Source organism: Anthonomus grandis, chromosome 6 (assembly GCF_022605725.1).
Source record: "Anthonomus grandis grandis chromosome 6, icAntGran1.3, whole genome shotgun sequence".
NCBI lineage: Eukaryota > Metazoa > Arthropoda > Insecta > Coleoptera > Curculionidae > Anthonomus > Anthonomus grandis.
Genome location: NC_065551.1, coordinates 35,856,030 through 35,873,563, shown reverse-complemented (window position 1 = coordinate 35,873,563; position 17,534 = coordinate 35,856,030). Strand labels below are relative to the sequence as shown.

Genomic DNA, 17,534 nt, shown 5'->3' with positions numbered 1-17,534 from the left:
TAATACTTTGCCTCTGATACCATATTTTTCTAATGTTTGTAAAAATATTTGGTGTGACACTGTATCGAATGCTTTTGTTAGGTCGAGAAACACCGCAAGGCACTTTTTATTTTTGTCCATACTTTTAGTTATATCACTAACAAGCTCACATATAGCATCTATTGTACTGACTCCTCGAGTAAAACCAAATTGATTTTTTGATAGTACATTATTTTGGTCAAAATAACATAACAGTCTATCCTTAAAGCATTTTTCGAAGACTTTTCCCAGGTTACAGATGACACTTATTGGTCTATAATTATCCATCAATTCCTTACTTCCGGACTTAAAAACTGGACTCACCACAGATACTTTAAAATGACTTGGCACTACACCAGTTTTAAAAATTAAGTTTATAATATGTACAAGTGGTGGTAAAATGTGCATATGGAGCAGTTTTAAGATTTTTGCAGAAATTCCATCTTTACCAGGTGAGCCATTATTTTTTAAAGAATTTATATATTTAATTATCTCATTCTGAGTAACGGGTTTCAAATACATGGAGTTTGGGAATGTCCTGTTTATTGTGAAGGGGTGAGGGGGAGTATTAATGCTTTTTGATAGGTTTAAACCAACATTCATGAAATGCTTGTTAAAATGATTAGCGATCTCTATAGGATTTATTATTTGATCACCATTTTGCGACCTAATCATTTTTATTTCCCCCTTACCCTCATTCCCATTTTCATTTACAGCCTCATTTATAAAATTGTATATTTTTTTTATGCTATTACTATTTTCCTGAATTTTATTTTTGTAGTAATCATTTTTTGTATTTTTGATCAGATTATTCAGTTTATTTCTGTACTGTTTATATTCAAAGATTTTTTCTGGTGTAGGATTTTTCCTTAATTTTTGTTTTAATTTGTCTCTATTTTTTATTGAAGTAATTATACCTTGCGATATCCAAGGTTTAATTTTTTTAACTCTTGTGTTTAACACTCTTTCATAGTATGACTGATTTATTATTTCAGATATATTTTTTACCAAAAGATTCAAGGCTAAGTTAGGGTCGTTTTGTATCAAAAACCATTTATTATTATTGTTTTTAATTATTTATTTTTATTTGTTTACATTCTCCAAAAATTTAAATTAAAAACAATAATAATAAATGGAGGGTTTTTGATATCTGCCTGTTACCAATTTTAAACTTTTTACCCCCTGATGATGGACACCACTGTGTCCGAAACATGTAGGGAATTTTAAGTTACCTAAATGTTTAATAAATAAGTGGAGGGATACTGAAGGATTTTCATTTTACCTTAATTTTTTTCTAGTTTCTTTTGGCTTATTAAAGTATTTGTATCCTGGACCTTTTCAGGAATTTTTTTTATTTAATTTATTTATTTATTTATTTATTTATTAACGGAATCCATTTACAAAAGTATTACATAGCATACCCATACAAACATATATATTCAGAGTCAAAAAAGTTTATTTGTCCTGACAGACCATTAGCACTTCGAGCCATTCATGTAATTGGCTCATTAATGCCATAATTGGTATGGTGGAATGGAACTGAAAATATTTCTGATTGTCTATTCAATCTGGAAGGCACCCTAAGTTTAAAAAGAGACAATAACTCGGGACAATCTATAGTAGCATTTAAAACCTTATGCATAAAACATAAGTCGAGTAATGTTCTTCGTGACTCCAATGTGGGTAAGTTCAGGTTATCCCTGACCCACTGATAGTAATACTCCTGTCTCCTGTAACCACATCTAAAAGCTGCCACCTATAAAAATTTATTTTGAGTTATTTCAATCTGCTCAATGTAGCAGTTATATGACGGGGACCACACAATTGAGCCATACTCCAAGATGGGCCTAACAAGAGAGCAATAAAGTAATCTAAGAGTAAACAAAGACAAATCAGTTGTAGACCGTGGGATAAAACCCAGCATTTTCATTGCCCTACCAGTCACCTGATTGATGTGACTTTTAAAAGACAAGCTGGAGTCAATAAATATTCCTAAGTCAGAAACCTTTGTGTTGACACCAATTGCTACATTATTTATTTTATAAAGAAAAGCAATAGGGTTTCTTTGCTTAGAAAAAGTAATCTTATGGCACTTATTGATATTAAGGGACATTCTATTCAAGTGGCACCAATTAAAGAATAAATTGAGGTCTTTTTGCAGGAGCACAGCATCAGAAAGGGATGTGATAAGCCCAAATAGCTTCACATCATCAGCAAACATTAGCACACGACAATTTTCAAGTTTCCAAACTAAATCAATCAAAAAGAGGCAAAACAAAACAGGGCCCGAGTGAGAGCCCTGCGGCACCCCAGATGGTACCAAAATTTCAGAGGAACATGTACCTCCAAGATTAACAATCTGGGTTCTACCTCTGATGAATCCCGAGATCCACAATACCTAAAGCCCTAAGCTTCTGCTTAGGGCTTAATCACTCCTCCTGTCTTGGAATTTCTATATAGTTATTTCCTGTGAATAAGTCTTTATTTTGGGATTGGTTAGTCTTGTGTCTTTGGACTTTTAGGATTATTTCCTATACATTCCAAAGACAAATTTAGGTTTTATTCCAGGCATTTGAGATAATCAGTCTTAATTTAAATTCAGCTATTTGAAACCATTTTTTTAGTTCTTTAAATTAAATTACTTCTTCCATCCTGAACCTTTAAAAGTGTGTTTTTTTTTTTAAATTTTCCAGGCATTTAATAAAGTCATTTTAAGTTTCTCCCGCAGGAATTTCGAGCCATTTTTGTTCTAAATTGTTGGCACACTTCAGATTCAAAAACCTTATTCCAAGAATTTAAATCCATTTTTTTCTGGGAAGCTTCATTTTAAAGCACTTAATTTCAGTGTCTTGAAATTTTTATATCTCCACAATAATTTAATTAAGTACCTATGTAACAACTTTTGAACAGTGAAAATAAAACTGATTTCGCACATAAATAAAAAATGATGTAAACGTTTTCACCGATAAACCACACACTACCACTAAACCATTAACCTTGAATTTAACTATGCAATTAAGTTATGGCAAACTCTTTGTTCCTCTATACCGTTGTTCATATCGATTGGAAGAATGTGCTTTAAAGGAATTTTAGCCATCCGATTCCTTTTATTAAAAATATATATAAGGCAAACAATACTGAATAATTTAAGCAAATCCTAAAGGTGAACAACAATACGCACTTTCACTTCTTCTGTTATTGCATTACGTGGTAAACATTTTTTTTATTTTTTAAAAAGGCTTAAATTTGGCTATTCACTTTATAAAGTCTTTTGTTAAGGGTCTATTTCTTTAATGGTTTTCTTATTTTCATATGCAAAACCGAATTATTTTGTCGCTTATATAGACGCCAATAAAAACAAGTTATTTTGGAAGTTTCTTCGAAACTCGTGCCAAAGTCGTCAGACGGTACATACATTATATATAAATTCCGGCGTAATAATTATAAGAGAATTCGTAAGGTAGGTGAGCATATGCCAACATTTTTTTTTCTTTTGCAATTTAAGCTTATTGCCAAACTTTAAATTGATTTATTAACGTTTGGAAATGCTTAAACGAAAATTAAAACTAGAGTTTGTGGTCGTGTGAAAAAGGTTCGTCTATTTCTTATTTGCTACAGTTTTACGATCAAAGTGAGTTTAATTTTTGTAATTTAAAATGAATATGTCGGTTCGTTCAATGGTGAACCACTAAGCGGCTACAATAGGGATAAATGACGAGTATAAAATAATTCTTTTCGAATAAAAAAAATTACGTTTTATCAATTTCTTTAATTTTTCGAGACATTTGAAATGTGTACACAAAACTCACTAAGAAATTGTGAAATCCTTGCATTTTTTTCAATTTTTGGGTAATTATATTACCGACTTATTTCCATCACCTATAACACGAAAACACCGGGTTATAACGGGATTGACGCAGAACTAAGGGAATGAGAGTACTTTGAAAAACCCGAAAAAAGTCATTTTTTTCACCCCAATTTTGAGACCAAAAATCGGTCCTAAAAATGCGATATCTCAGCTAATTTAAAAGCAACGATCTTCTGGATAACCTAGTTGGATTCAGAAAAACGAAACTAAGACAAAACCGGTGGAATTTTTCAGATCGGTTTGGTAGAAGCCGAGATATCGACCTCCAAAGTTTGGGTTTTTTCGTTTTTCAGGTATACCCCCCCGTATCGATTTTTTTCACGAAATTTTTTTTTTTCGAAATTGAACTAACTATACCAGCGTCTTCTTTGGACCACCTACATTACGAAAATACCGGGTTATAACGAGATTCAAGCAGAACTAACTGAATGACAGCACTTTGAAAATTGGGAAAAAGTCATTTTTCGACCTCGTTTTTGAGGCCAAAAATGGGCTCCAAAAATGCGATATCTCAGCTACTATCAGAGCTACGACCTAGCGGATAGTCTCGTTGGATTCAGAGAAACGAAACTAAGACAAAACCGTTGGGATTTTTCAGATCGGTTTAGTAGAAGCCGAGATATCGACCTCCAAAGTTTGGGTTTTTTCGTTTTTCGGGTATACCCCCCCGTATCGATTTTTTTCACGAAATTTTTTTATTTTTCGAAATTGAACTAACTATACCAGCGTCTTCTTTGGACCACCTACATTACGAAAATACCGGGTTATAACGAGATTCGAGCAGAACTAACTGAATGACAGCACTTTGAAAATTCGGAAAAAGTCATTTTTCGACCTCGTTTTTGAGGCCAAAAATGGGCTCCAAAAATGCGATATCTCAGCTACTATCAGAGCTACGACCTTGCGGATAGTCTCGTTGGATTCAGAGAAACGAAACTAAGACAAAACCGTTGGAATTTTCCAGATCGGACCGGTAGAAGCCGGGATACCGACCTCCAAAGTTTGGGTTTTTTCGTTTTTCGGGTATACCCCCCCCCCGTATCGATTTTTTTCACAAAAATTTTTTTTTTTCAAAATCGAACTAACTATACCAGCGTCTTCTTTAGACCACCTACATTACGAAAACACCGGGTTATAACGAGATTCGAGCAGAACTAACTGAATGACAGCACTTTGAAAATTCGGAAAAAGTCATTTTTTGACCTCGTTTTTGAGGCCAAAAATGGGCTCCAAAAATGCGATATCTCAGCTACTATTAGAGCTACGACCTTGCGGATAGTCTCGTTGGATTCAGAGAAACGAAACTAAGACAAAACCGTTGGAATTTTCCAGATCGGACCGGTAGAAGCCGGGATATCGACCTCCAAAGTTTGGGTTTTTTCGTTTTTCGGGTATACCCCCCCGTATCGATTTTTTTCACGAAATTTTTTTTTTTCGAAATTGAACTAACTATACCAGCGTCTTCTTTGGACCACCTTCATTACGAAAATACCGGGTTATAATGAGATTTGAGCAGAACTAACTGAATGACAGCACTTTGAAAATTGGGAAAAAGTCATTTTTCATCCTCGTTTTTGAGGCCAAAAATGGGCTCCAAAAATGCGATATCTCAGCTACTATTAGAGCTACGACCTTGCGGATAGTCTCGTTGGATTCAGAGAAACGAAACTAAGACAAAACCGTTGGAATTTTCCAGATCGGACCGGTAGAAGCCGGGATATCGACCACCAAAGTTTGGGTTTTTTCGTTTTTCGGGTATACCCCCCCGTATCGATTTTTTTCACGAAATTTTTTTTTTTTCGAAATTGAACTAACTATACCAGCGTCTTCTTTGGACCACCTACATTACGAAAATACCGGGTTATAACGAGATTTGAGCAGAACTAACTGAATGACAGCACTTTGAAAATTGGGAAAAAGTCATTTTTCGACCTCGTTTTTGAGGCCAAAAATGGGCTCCAAAAATGCGATATCTCAGCTACTATTAGAGCTACGACCTTGCGGATGGTCTCGTTGGATTCAGAGAAACGAAACTAAGACAAAACCGTTGGAATTTCCCAGATCGGACCGGTAGAAGCCAGGATATCGACCTCCAAAGTTTGGGTTTTTTCGTTTTTCGGGTATACCCCCCCGTATCGATTTTTTTCACGAAATTTTTTTTTTCGAAATCGAACTAACTATATCAGCGTCTTCTTTGGACCACCTACATTACGAAAATACCGGGTTATAACGAGATTCGAGCAGAACTAACTGAATGACAGCACTTTGAAAATTGGTAAAAAGTCATTTTTCGACCTCGTTTTTGAGGCCAAAAATGGGCTCCAACAATGCGATATCTCAGCTACCATCAGAGCTACGACCTTGCGGATGGTCTCGTTGCATTCAGAAAAACGAATTTTTTTCAACAAAAATTGATTTTTTCGAAATTGAACTATTTATCGTGGCGCCCTCCCTTGGTAAATATTAAAAAATTAAAACTTAGCAAACCTCCCTATACCTAACTTCATATGGTTATTCTCGTTTACTTTTACATTATTTAGAAAACTTGAAAATAACATTAAAATTTCAGCGCCCTGTATCTCGACAGGGAAAGTTTTCCCAATATTTTGAACTAATAAATACGCCCTTAAATTTTCGTGTAATATTAATGACCCATCCCGTATATTAAATAAATACCTGTAACTATTTTATCCCACAACCCAATCCTATGTTCAAGATTAAATCAAATTTTTTTTTCTTTTTTCAGGTTATAAGATGCCTTCGCGAGCACACCACTGCCGAGCCTGAAGACTGGTCTATAACCAATTTTCCAAATTTCCCTCTCGTTCCACCGATCCGGTAATTGATGAGCGGTCACGGGATCAAACGCATCTTATCCTCCATACCGAACACCCAACTCGGCAAAGATCCGAAATTCTTCCTCCAGGGCTGGTCCAAACGTTGGATGAGTATTATCTACAATCCCTCAAACTACTTTATCATACCGATCAATTGAATCTTAGCTAATTTCTATTAGTGTTTGTTTTGCTTTTGGTAGTATTTTCTCCCCCCGTTTTAACCCCTCGTGTGCCTGCAATGGAGAAGGAGGATAAGCGAAACGGTCTTGCTCCGTTGGTGTCTTTGTCAGTGGTGGCTCCCTCACTTGATTCAACCCCATCCAAGACACCCAATTGGCAAAACGATGAAAAAGCTGTTAGTGAGGTCAGATTTGTCACTGACTCAGTTGGTTCCTCTTCGTCTTCCAGCAGTTCGGATGATGATGACGATGAAGAAGTGAAACCAAATATCCCCGATGGTGGGTGGGGCTGGGTGGTAGTGTTTGCCTCACTAATTTTATCAATGGTGGCCGATGGAATCAGTTTTTCCTTTGGGCTGTTATACACGGAGTTTCTAATAGAGTTCGAGGCCTCCAAGAGTTCCACCTCCTGGATCGGCAGTCTTTTTATGGCGGTGCCCTTGTTATTTGGCCCCATAATGAGTGCTTTAGTAGATAAATACGGTTGTCGCCTAATGACCATCGTAGGCGGAATCATTTCCGCCATAGGGTTCATCATAAGTTCGAAATGTTACTCGATAAACGTGATGTATTTGACTTTCGGCACTTTGGCCGGATTGGGATTGGGGCTGTGCTATGTAACCGCGGTAGTTTCCATCGCTTTTTGGTTCGATAAGAAGAGAACGTTGGCCGTTGGGATCGGAGCGTCTGGAACGGGGGTCGGCACGTTCATATTTTCGCCACTGACCGATTATTTGCTGTCCGAGTTCGGTTGGAGGGGCACCACGTTGATTTTGTCCGGGTGTTTTTTGAATATGTGCGTGTGTGGGGCTTTGATGAGGGATCCGGACTGGATTATTGAGCAAAATAGGTAAGATGATTCTTTTTAATACAAATTTTATGTTTTTTACAGGCAATTGGGTTGGAATGCCTTGATTCGTTTAAGAAACAAATAGAAAATCACTGCCTGGAATAAACAGAAGGTGCAATATATCCAACACTTTTGATTTCTTTCCAAAATGAAGAAAACATATTTATTTTTTCAAAGATATTCACACTCTAACCCAACTGTCTCTGGAAAGGAACTGAAAAAATTACTTTAAAAAAAAACTGTATAAGGTACATTAAAAACTGTTTCAGGAGATCAAAATCAAAATTAAGCAAATCAGAAAAGTCGAGTAAAACCAGCTTGGAGTCTGTGTCGTCGGCAAACCCCTCGACCGCCATCGATATCGCTGAATTAAAGTCCCTCCTCACCAGCGGTCAAAATGCCCAATTTCTTCTGGAAGACTTGGAAACCACCGTGGAAACCAACGAGGACAAGGAAAAATTGAAAAAGTATTTTTCTTCAGCCCTGAATTTGCCTACGTTTATTAAGCAAAATGAAAAAGTATGTAATGTGAAATTTATCAATTATTTATAATGGCTTAATTGGATGTGAGATCAAATTAAACTCATGTTTTGAATTTTTAATATTGCTGACGTTTCAGCCTATAATAGGCCATATTCAGGGTGCTGCAATGGATATAAATAATACTAATTAATTTCTCCTGGGTTTCTTATGCAAAAAGAAGACTTTTGTCATCAGACTTTTTTCATGATCTTTTCAGCCTTAATATAAAGGAAAAAGAATTTTTTGATTTGGCTAATTTTTAAATTTTCAAGTTTTCAGCCTGTTTTATTCTAAAAATCAAAAAACGCCGTGACTTCTTAATTATTCGTTTTCTAAACAAACTTATAGAGAACTTTCTATGTTGCTACAGGAATTACCTCAATTGCTTGGAATTCTCAAAATTATCCTGTAACTAGTCATAAATAATTTTTTTAGCAATTCTAGGCAATTGAGACTTAACTGTTTGATAGACGCAACTGCCTGGGAATGCAAATAAAATAAAATAAAATCATGAATCAAATATTCCAGGCAGTCGAACCCACGTTCAGGAATTTTCCTCAGCTGACCGAAATTCCCAAAAATATCCTGGCATTATAGGAAATTTACGACTGATGTAAATCCCGATTTTTTTTTTCAATTCCAGGAAATTGAGCCTATTTGTTCAAATGCCTGGAACTACAAATAAAATAATAAGTAGAGAATTCCAGGCAGTTGAACTCACGTCTAGGAATTACCTCAAGTGACTGGAATTCCCAGAATTACAGAAAATTCTTTTTTTTTTCTCAATTCTAGGCAATTGAGTCTAGGCTGTTTATTAAGTACTGGAATTACAAATAAATTAATAAATTGAGAATTTCAGGCAGTTGAACCCACGTCCAGGAATTACCTCAAGTGCCTGGAATTGATGGAAATATTACAGAGAGTATGTAGTCGTAAATAATTTTTTCTTAATTCCAGGCAGTTGAGGCTGAGTTTTTGACTGCCTCAACGGCCTGGAATTACAAATAAAATAAAATCAGGAATCAAGAGTTCGAGGCAGTTAAAGCCACATCAAGAAATTACCTCAAGTACCTAGAATTGCCAAAAATTTCGCGGAGTTATAGGGATTATATAATCGTAAATTATTTTTCATTCGAGGCAATCGAGTCTAGGCTGTAGATAGAATAGAGAATTCCAGGCAGTTGAACCCAAGTCTAGGAATTACCACAAGTACCTGGAATTCCCGGAAATATCCCAGAATTACAGGAAATATATAGTCGTAAATTCTTTTTTCTTTAATTTCTTTCAAATGCCTGGAATTACAAATTAAATAATAAATAGAGAATTCCAGGCAGTTGAACGCAAGCATAGAAATTACCACAAGTACCTGGAATTGCCAGAATTACAGGGAGTATATAGTCATAAATTCTTTTTTTTCTCAATTCCAGGCAATTGAGTCTAGGCTGTTTAAATGCCTCAAATGTCTGGAATTAAAAATTAAATAATAAATAAAGAATTCCAGGCAGTTGAACCCAAGTCTAGGAATTACCACAAGTACCTGGAATTCCCGGAAATATCCCAGAATTATAGGAAATATATAGTCGTAAATTCTTTTTTTTCCATTCTAGGCAATTGAGTTTAGGCTGTTTAAATGCCTCAAATGTCTGGAATTACAAATAAAATAATAAGTAGAGAATTCCAGGCAGTTGAACCCAAGTCTAGGAATTACCATAAGTACCTGGAATTCCCGGAAATATTCCAGAGTTACAGCGAGTATATAGTCGTAAATTCTTTTTTTTCAATTCTAGGCAATTGAGTTTAGGCTGTTTAAATGCCTCAAATCCCTGGAATTACAAATAAAATAATAAATACAGAATTCCAGGCAGTTGAACCCAAGTCTAGGAATTACCACAAGTGCCTGGAATTCCCAGAAATATTTCAAAATTACATAAAAGTATGGTTGATACTGAGTTTTTGACTGCCTCAAATGCCTGGAATTACAAATAAAATAATAAATAGAGAATTCCAGGCAGTTGAACCCAAGTCTAGGAATTACCTCAAGTGCCTGGAATTCCCAGAAATATTTCAAAATTACATAAAAGTATGGTTGATACTGAGTTTTTGACTGCCTCAAATGCCTGGAATTACAAATAAAATAATAAATAGAGAATTCCAGGCAGTTGAACCCAAGTCTAGGAATTACCACAAGTACCTGGAATTCCAGGAAATATCCCAGAATTACAGGGAGTATATAGTCGTAAATTCTTTTTTTTTTTCAATTCTAGGCAATTGAGTTTAGGCTGTTTAAATGCCTCAAATGCCTGGAATTACAAATTAAATAATAAATTAAGAATTCTAGGCAGTTGAACCCAAGTCTAGGAATTACCATAAGTACCTGGAATTCCCGGAAATATCCCAGAATTACAGACAGTATATAGTCGTAAATTCTTTTTTTTTCAATTCTAGGCAATTAACTCTATGCTGTTTAAATGCCTCAAATGCCTGGAATTACAAATAAAATAATAAATAGAGAATTCCAGGCAGTTGAACCCAAGTCTAGGAATTACCATAAGTACCTGGAATTCCCGGAAATATTCCAGAATTACAAGGAGTATATAGTCGTAAATTCTTTTTTTTTTAATTCTAGGCAATTAACTCTATGCTGTTTAAATGCCTCAAATGCCTGGAATTACAAATAAAATAATAAATAGAAAATTCCAGGCAGTTGAACCCAAGTCTAGGAATTACCACAGGTACCTAGAATTCCCGGACATATCACAGAATTACAGGAAATATATAGTCGTAAATTCTTTTTTTTTCAATTCTAGGCAATTGAGTCTAGGCTGTTTAAATGCCTCAAATGCCTGGAATTACAAATTAAATAATAAATAGAGAATTCCAGGCAGTTGAATCCAAGTCTAGGAATTACCACAAGTATCTGGAATTCTCGGAAATATCCCAGAATTACAGGAAATATATAGTCGTAAATTCTTTTTTTTTCAATTCTAGGCAATTGAGTCTAGGCTGTTTAAATGTCTCAAATTCCTGGAATTACAAATAAAATAATAAGTAGAGAATTCCAGTCAGTTGAACCCAAGTCTAGGAATTACCACAAGTACCTGGAATTCTTGGCAATTGTGTCTAGGATGTTTAAATGCCTCAAATGCCTGGAATTACAAATTAAATAATAAATTAAGAAATCCAGGCAGTTTAACACACGTCCAGGAATTACCTCGAGTGCCTGGAGAAATATTCCAGATTTACAGGGAGTGTGTAGTGGTCAATAATTTTTTCTTAATTCCAGGCAATTGAGTTTTTTGACTGGCTTAACTGGAATTACAAATAAAATTAGATCATTAAGCGGGAAATTCAGGCAGTTAGAGCTACTTCCAGAAGTAACTGGAATTTCCAATAATATCGCGGAATTAGAATAGGGACTATATAGTCTTATTTTTTTTTAATTCGGTGCAATTGAGTCTAGCCTGTTTCAATGCCTGGACTTACGAATAAAATAAAATCAGGAATCAAGAAATTACCTGAAGTACCTAGAATTCCCAAAAGTATCGCGGAATTATAGGGACTATATAATCATAAATCCTTTTTAATTTGAGGCAATCGAGTCTAGGCTGTTTACATGCCTCAAATGCCTGGAATTACAGATAAAATAATAAGTGGAGGATTTCAGGAAGTTGAACTCAGGTCCAGGAATTACCTCAAGTGCATGGAATTGTCGGAAATATCCCGGAATTATAGGGAGTGTGTAGTCGTAAATAATTTATTCTTAATTCCAGGCAATTGAGACTGATTTCTTTGACTGGTTCAACTGCCTGGAATTATAAATAAAATAAATTCAAGAATTTCATAATTAAATGTTTTTAATGTTATAATTAAATCTAAGATCAAAAATAAAAATTACAAAGTTTACCATAGATTTTGGCAAAATTGACATTGAAGTTTTTTGGCATTTTCTCCTACGGTATTAAAAATGAAATTAAAATTTCTTTTTCTTATGATAGCTCTTATTATTCCAAGCAACATTTATTTAAACTATATCCCTATTGGACCCATAGATTTTTTTATAAAAAAGTTTAATATGATTTTTTTTCAGGGGTATATCCAGGGTTATATTGTGATAATTACACTTTTAATTTTTCCTGGCTTTCAAATGGAAAATGGAGACTTCATTAAATTTTTAAATATGCGTTTTTCGAGAAAACATATAGAATACTTTTAATTTTGTATTCAAATATAATACCTGTAATAAAAATAAAATTAATAAAATGTCCATTAGATTTTTAAGAAAATGGACTTTTTTTGATTATGCATTTTCCCTTTTGTTAAGAGTATTAGCCACTGTTGACCCCACATCCAATTAATTAAGCAAACACTTTGAGTCACATGAAACAACACATTTATTATTTACTTTTCCTATTCAAGGTACCTATAGAAGTCTTAGAGCTCCTAAGCAACAATAAAAAATTATACAACGTGATTCTGCAAAACTACCCCAGTCTATTAATGAGCAGAAGCTCCTCAATGGACAATACCTTGAATAGAATTAGAAATGAACCTACCGATAGAGTTCCAGTCACTTTTAGCATGAAATTAAAAAAAGAGCTAAAGACTGTTGAAGAAGAGGCTCCTGTAAAAGCCAAAAAACGTCCTCCAGTTCATCAAGTAAGTCCCATCAATGTATAATTTTTTTTTTCTGGAAATATAAAGTTTTCCAGGTGTCCTTACCGGTAACCCAAGAACCCCCACCCAGTGAGCCCCTAATGAAGACAAAATCCCCATCGAAACCCTTGACCCATAACGCGTCATTTCCAAGGTTCAAACAGCCCTGGAGTCACCCCATTAGGCACGACAGTTACTTTAAAAACCTAAAAGTCCATAGACAATCGTTGATTCATCGCGGTGCGATCTTCAACATGAACAAGTACAGATTCAAGGCTTCCAGCTGCCCCAACATATACAGGGTGTCAATGATGTCACTGCCAAAACAACGAGAAGAAGTAAGACAAGTTCTTTTTCCCATTGAGTCAAAGACTTAAAAGGGTGGATTTATGTTTTAGAAATGGTACAGCGAAATATGGGATTTGGTGAAGGGCATGTTCGACTATTCATTATTCTTAGAGCTGCACTTTTTCTTGATGTCTTTGTCGACGATAATACTTTTTGTTTGGTTTATAGTGCCTTACTTTTACATTGCGGAAATGATGATTTCTCATCAGTATACGAGGGAACAGGCCTCGTTCACGTTGTCGAATATCGGAATCGCCAACACTATCGGGATGGTAAGTATGCGTTAGCTCTCTATTATTTTTCACTTTATTAGTTTGCCTGTTCTTCTTGGTTTTTTTCCCCACGAAATGTACGTAAATTAATTATTTCTTCCAGGCAGTTGAGAAAGAATGACCATTTTTAATTTTGACACTTTTATCTCTTTTTCGAGTCAAGAGAGGTGAGGTTTTAAAGGTTGTTCTCATTAGTGACTCTCTATGGAGACAAAGAGCAGCAAAAGCGTCACTTTACGAACATTATTCCCAGTTTTTCTTAACACATTGACGCGCGCTTTGAAAATTTTGGGATTCGTTATGTGTCGCCTTTAATTTTTTAATTTTCAATTTAAATTCTCTTTATTAAGACTTTTTGTTTCCATTTTTGTTGTTTTTTTGCAAAAAAAAACACATGTCTGTAATAGCAGACAGGTCCCTTGATATTAATTTTGTTTTAAAAGGGACATGACTGCATTTGCAGACCAATTGCTTTGGAAAGATTTATTTTTAAACTTTAATACCTGTTAGTTACATATTTATAAAAATAAAGCAGTATAACACTAAAAACAAAAACGAAAACAGCAAAATAAAAAAATCAAAACAGTTCAACAAAAATTAAAACCCTAAAATCAAAATTTACAAAACTTTTATCAAAAAATAAAACACTTTAGGCGTGGTCGTTTTCAAAGCATTTCCCTTGACAAAGAGGGGGAAAACCCGGACAAACACAACAGCGCCATAATGTTTGACCTCTTTTTCCGGATTTAGAATATTCTCTACACCTCAAGAAGTAACTTTTTCTAGAATAGTTTTCGGGAACTGGAATTTTCTTTCCACTTTGAGACGTAAATCTTTCCCTTTCTTAGCCAACTGTTGTATCAAAATTATAATTTGGTATGTCACTTATAACATCGATCCATTCTTCATCACAGTTTTTCTTTAGTGTGTGTTAGTGTTCTCAGTTTTGTTGTTTAATTTTCTTGTTATTTTTCATTTTATTACTTTGCTTGTTTTTCTTTTTGGAGGGGCCTTAGAAGTCTACCGAAGCAAAGCAATGTATATAAATTAATTGTTTCTTCCAGGCAGTTGAGAAAGCAGGCTAATTTGAACATATAGAAGAAATACATTTTAATTCTATCCTCTTGACTGAAAAGTCTCTTTGTGAGTCGAAAGAGGCATGAAGAGGTTTGTTTTTAAAGGTTAACCTCATTAGTGACCCCTATGGAGTCAAAGAACATCAAAAGCGTCGCTTTACGATCATTATTCCCAGTTTTTCTGAGATATGTGTTAGCTTTCTCAGTTTTCTTGCTTGATTTTCTTGTTATTTTTTTACTTTATTAATTTGCTGGTTTTTCTATTTCTGTTCTTCTTTTTCTGTGTTAGCTTTGACAATTTTCTCATTTATTTTTCACTTTATTAAGTTGCTTGTTCTTCTTTGTTTTTCCATTTGGGAGGCCTTAAAAGTCAGCTGAAGCTATTTTCCCAAGAAATGTACGTAAATTAATTATTTCTTCCAGGCAATTGAGACAGAGGGTAAATTTGAATTTCTTTTGACTCTTATCGCTTTTTGAGTCAAAAGAGGTTAGGTTCTTCATTAGTGACTCTCTATGGAGACAAAGAGCAGCAAAAGCATCACTTTACGAACATTATTCCCAGTTTTTCTTAAGTGTGTGTTAGTGTTCTCAGTTTTCTTGTTTAATTTTTTTATTATTTTTCATTTTATTACTTTGCTTGTTTTTCTTTTTGGAGGGGCCTTAGAAGTCCACTGAAGCAAAGCAATGTATATAAATTAATTGTTTCTTCCAGGCAGTTGAGAAAAAAGGCTAATTTGAACATATAGAAGAAATACATTTTAATTCTATCTTCTTGACTGAAAAGTCTCTTTGTGAGTCGAAAGAGGCATAAAGAGGTTTGTTTTTAAAGGTTAACTTCATTAGTGACCCCTATGGAGTCAAAGAACATCAAAAGCGTCGCTTTACGAATATTAGTCACAGTTTTTCTTAGATATGTGTTAGCTTTCTCAGTGTTCTTGCCTAATTTTCTTGTTATTTTTTTACTTTATTAATTTGCTTGTTTTTCTGTTTCTGTTCTTCTTTCTTTAGAGTGTCAAATGAACCTAATCTCTCAAGAAATTGACGTGAATTAATTATTTCTTCCAGGCAGTTGAGGATGAAGGCTAATTTAGATGCCTAGAAGACATTTCTTCATCTCAAAACGGACCGAGGTTTTAGAGGTGTTTCTCATTAGTAGTACCCTATGTCTAAAGCGTCACTTTACGAGCATTATTCACAAGTTTTCTTAAATATGTGTTAGCTTTCTCAATTTTCTTGCTTGATTTTCTTATTATTTTTTTACTTTATTAATTTGCTGGTTTTTCTATTTCTGTTCTTCTTTTTCTGTGTTAGCTTTGACAATTTTCTCATTTATTTTTCACTTTATTAAGTTGCTTGTTCTTCTTTGTTTTTCCATTTGGGAGGCCTTAGAAGTCAGCTGAAGCTATTCTCCCAAGAAATGTACGTAAATCAATTATTTCTTCCAGGCAATTGAGACAGAGGGTAAATTTTAATTTCTTTTGACTCTTATCGCTTTTTGAGTCAAAAGAGGTTAGGTTCTTCATTAGTGACTCTCTATGGAGACAAAAAACAGCAAAAGCGTCACTTTACGAACATTATTCCCAGTTTTTCTTAAATGTGTGTTAGTGTTCTCAGTTTTCTTGTTTAATTTTCTTATTATTTTTCATTTTATTACTTTGCTTGTTTTTCTTTTTGGAGGGGCCTTAGAAGTCTAGTGAAGCAAAGCAATGTATATAAATTAATTGTGTCTTCCAGGCAGTTGAGAAAGCAGGCTAATTTGAACATATAGAAGAAATACATTTTAATTCTATCCTCTTGACTGAAAAGTCTCTTTGTGAGTCGAAAGAGGCATAAAGAGGTTTGTTTTTAAAGGTTAACCTCATTAGTGACCCCTATGGAGTCAAAGAACAGCAAAAGCGTCACTTTCTGAATATTATTCACAGTTTTTCTGAGATATGTGTTAACTTTCTCAGTTTTCTTGCTTGATTTTCTTATTATTTTTTTACTTTATTAATTTGCTGGTTTTTCTGTTTTTGTGTTAGCTTTGACAATTTTTTTATTTATTTTTTACTTTATTAAGTTGCTTGTTCTTCTTTGTTTTGCCATTTGGGAGGCCTTAGAAGTCAGCTGAAGCTATTCTCCCAAGAAATGTACGTAAATCAATTATTTCTTCCAGGCAATTGAGACAGAGGGTAAATTTGAATTTCTTTTGACTCTTATCGCTTTTTGAGTCAAAAAAGGTTAGGTTCTTAAGATTGTTCTCATAAGTGACTCTCTATGGAGACAAAAAACAGCAAAAGCGTCACTTTACGAACATTATTCCCAGTTTTTCTTAAGTGTGTGTTAGCTTTCTCAGTTTTCTTGCTTGATTTTCTTATTATTTTTTTACTTTATTAATTTGCTGGTTTTTCTGTTTTTGTGTTAGCTTTGACAATTTTTTTATTTATTTTTTACTTTATTAAGTTGCTTGTTCTTCTTTGTTTTGCCATTTGGGAGGCCTTAGAAGTCAGCTTAAGCTATTCTCCCAAGAAATGTACGTAAATCAATTATTTCTTCCAGGCAATTGAGACAGAGGGTAAATTTGAATTTCTTTTGACTCTTATCGCTTTTTGAGTCAAAAGAGGTTAGGTTCTTCATTAGTGACTCTCTATGGAGACAAAGAGCAGCAAAAGCATCACTTTACGAACATTATTCCCAGTTTTTCTTAAGTGTGTGTTAGTGTTCTCAGTTTTCTTGTTTAATTTTTTTATTATTTTTCATTTTATTACTTTGCTTGTTTTTCTTTTTGGAGGGGCCTTAGAAGTCCACTGAAGCAAAGCAATGTATATAAATTAATTGTTTCTTCCAGGCAGTTGAGAAAAAAGGCTAATTTGAACATATAGAAGAAATACATTTTAATTCTATCTTCTTGACTGAAAAGTCTCTTTGTGAG

At 34.3% G+C, this 17,534-nt stretch overlaps 1 protein-coding gene across 4 annotated transcripts in view; it reads left to right on the top strand.

Annotated features, from left to right (window-relative positions):
• The window catches only part of LOC126737369 (monocarboxylate transporter 14-like), a 28,683-nt gene that overhangs the window by 2,315 nt on the left and 8,834 nt on the right, over positions 1–17,534 (top strand). For 3 of the 4 annotated variants that reach the window (XM_050442239.1, XM_050442238.1, XM_050442237.1), the window contains exons 2-6: positions 6,633–7,752; positions 8,022–8,271; positions 12,691–12,930; positions 12,984–13,265; positions 13,326–13,547. In XM_050442239.1, the coding sequence (XP_050298196.1) occupies positions 6,962–7,752; positions 8,022–8,271; positions 12,691–12,930; positions 12,984–13,265; positions 13,326–13,547 (1,785 nt within the window). In that variant the 5' untranslated portion in view covers positions 6,633–6,961. Of the gene's footprint in view, positions 1–3,629; positions 3,650–6,632; positions 7,753–8,021; positions 8,272–12,690; positions 12,931–12,983; positions 13,266–13,325; positions 13,548–17,534 lie in introns of those variants that run through there. The other variant, XM_050442241.1, reaches the window with a different exon arrangement.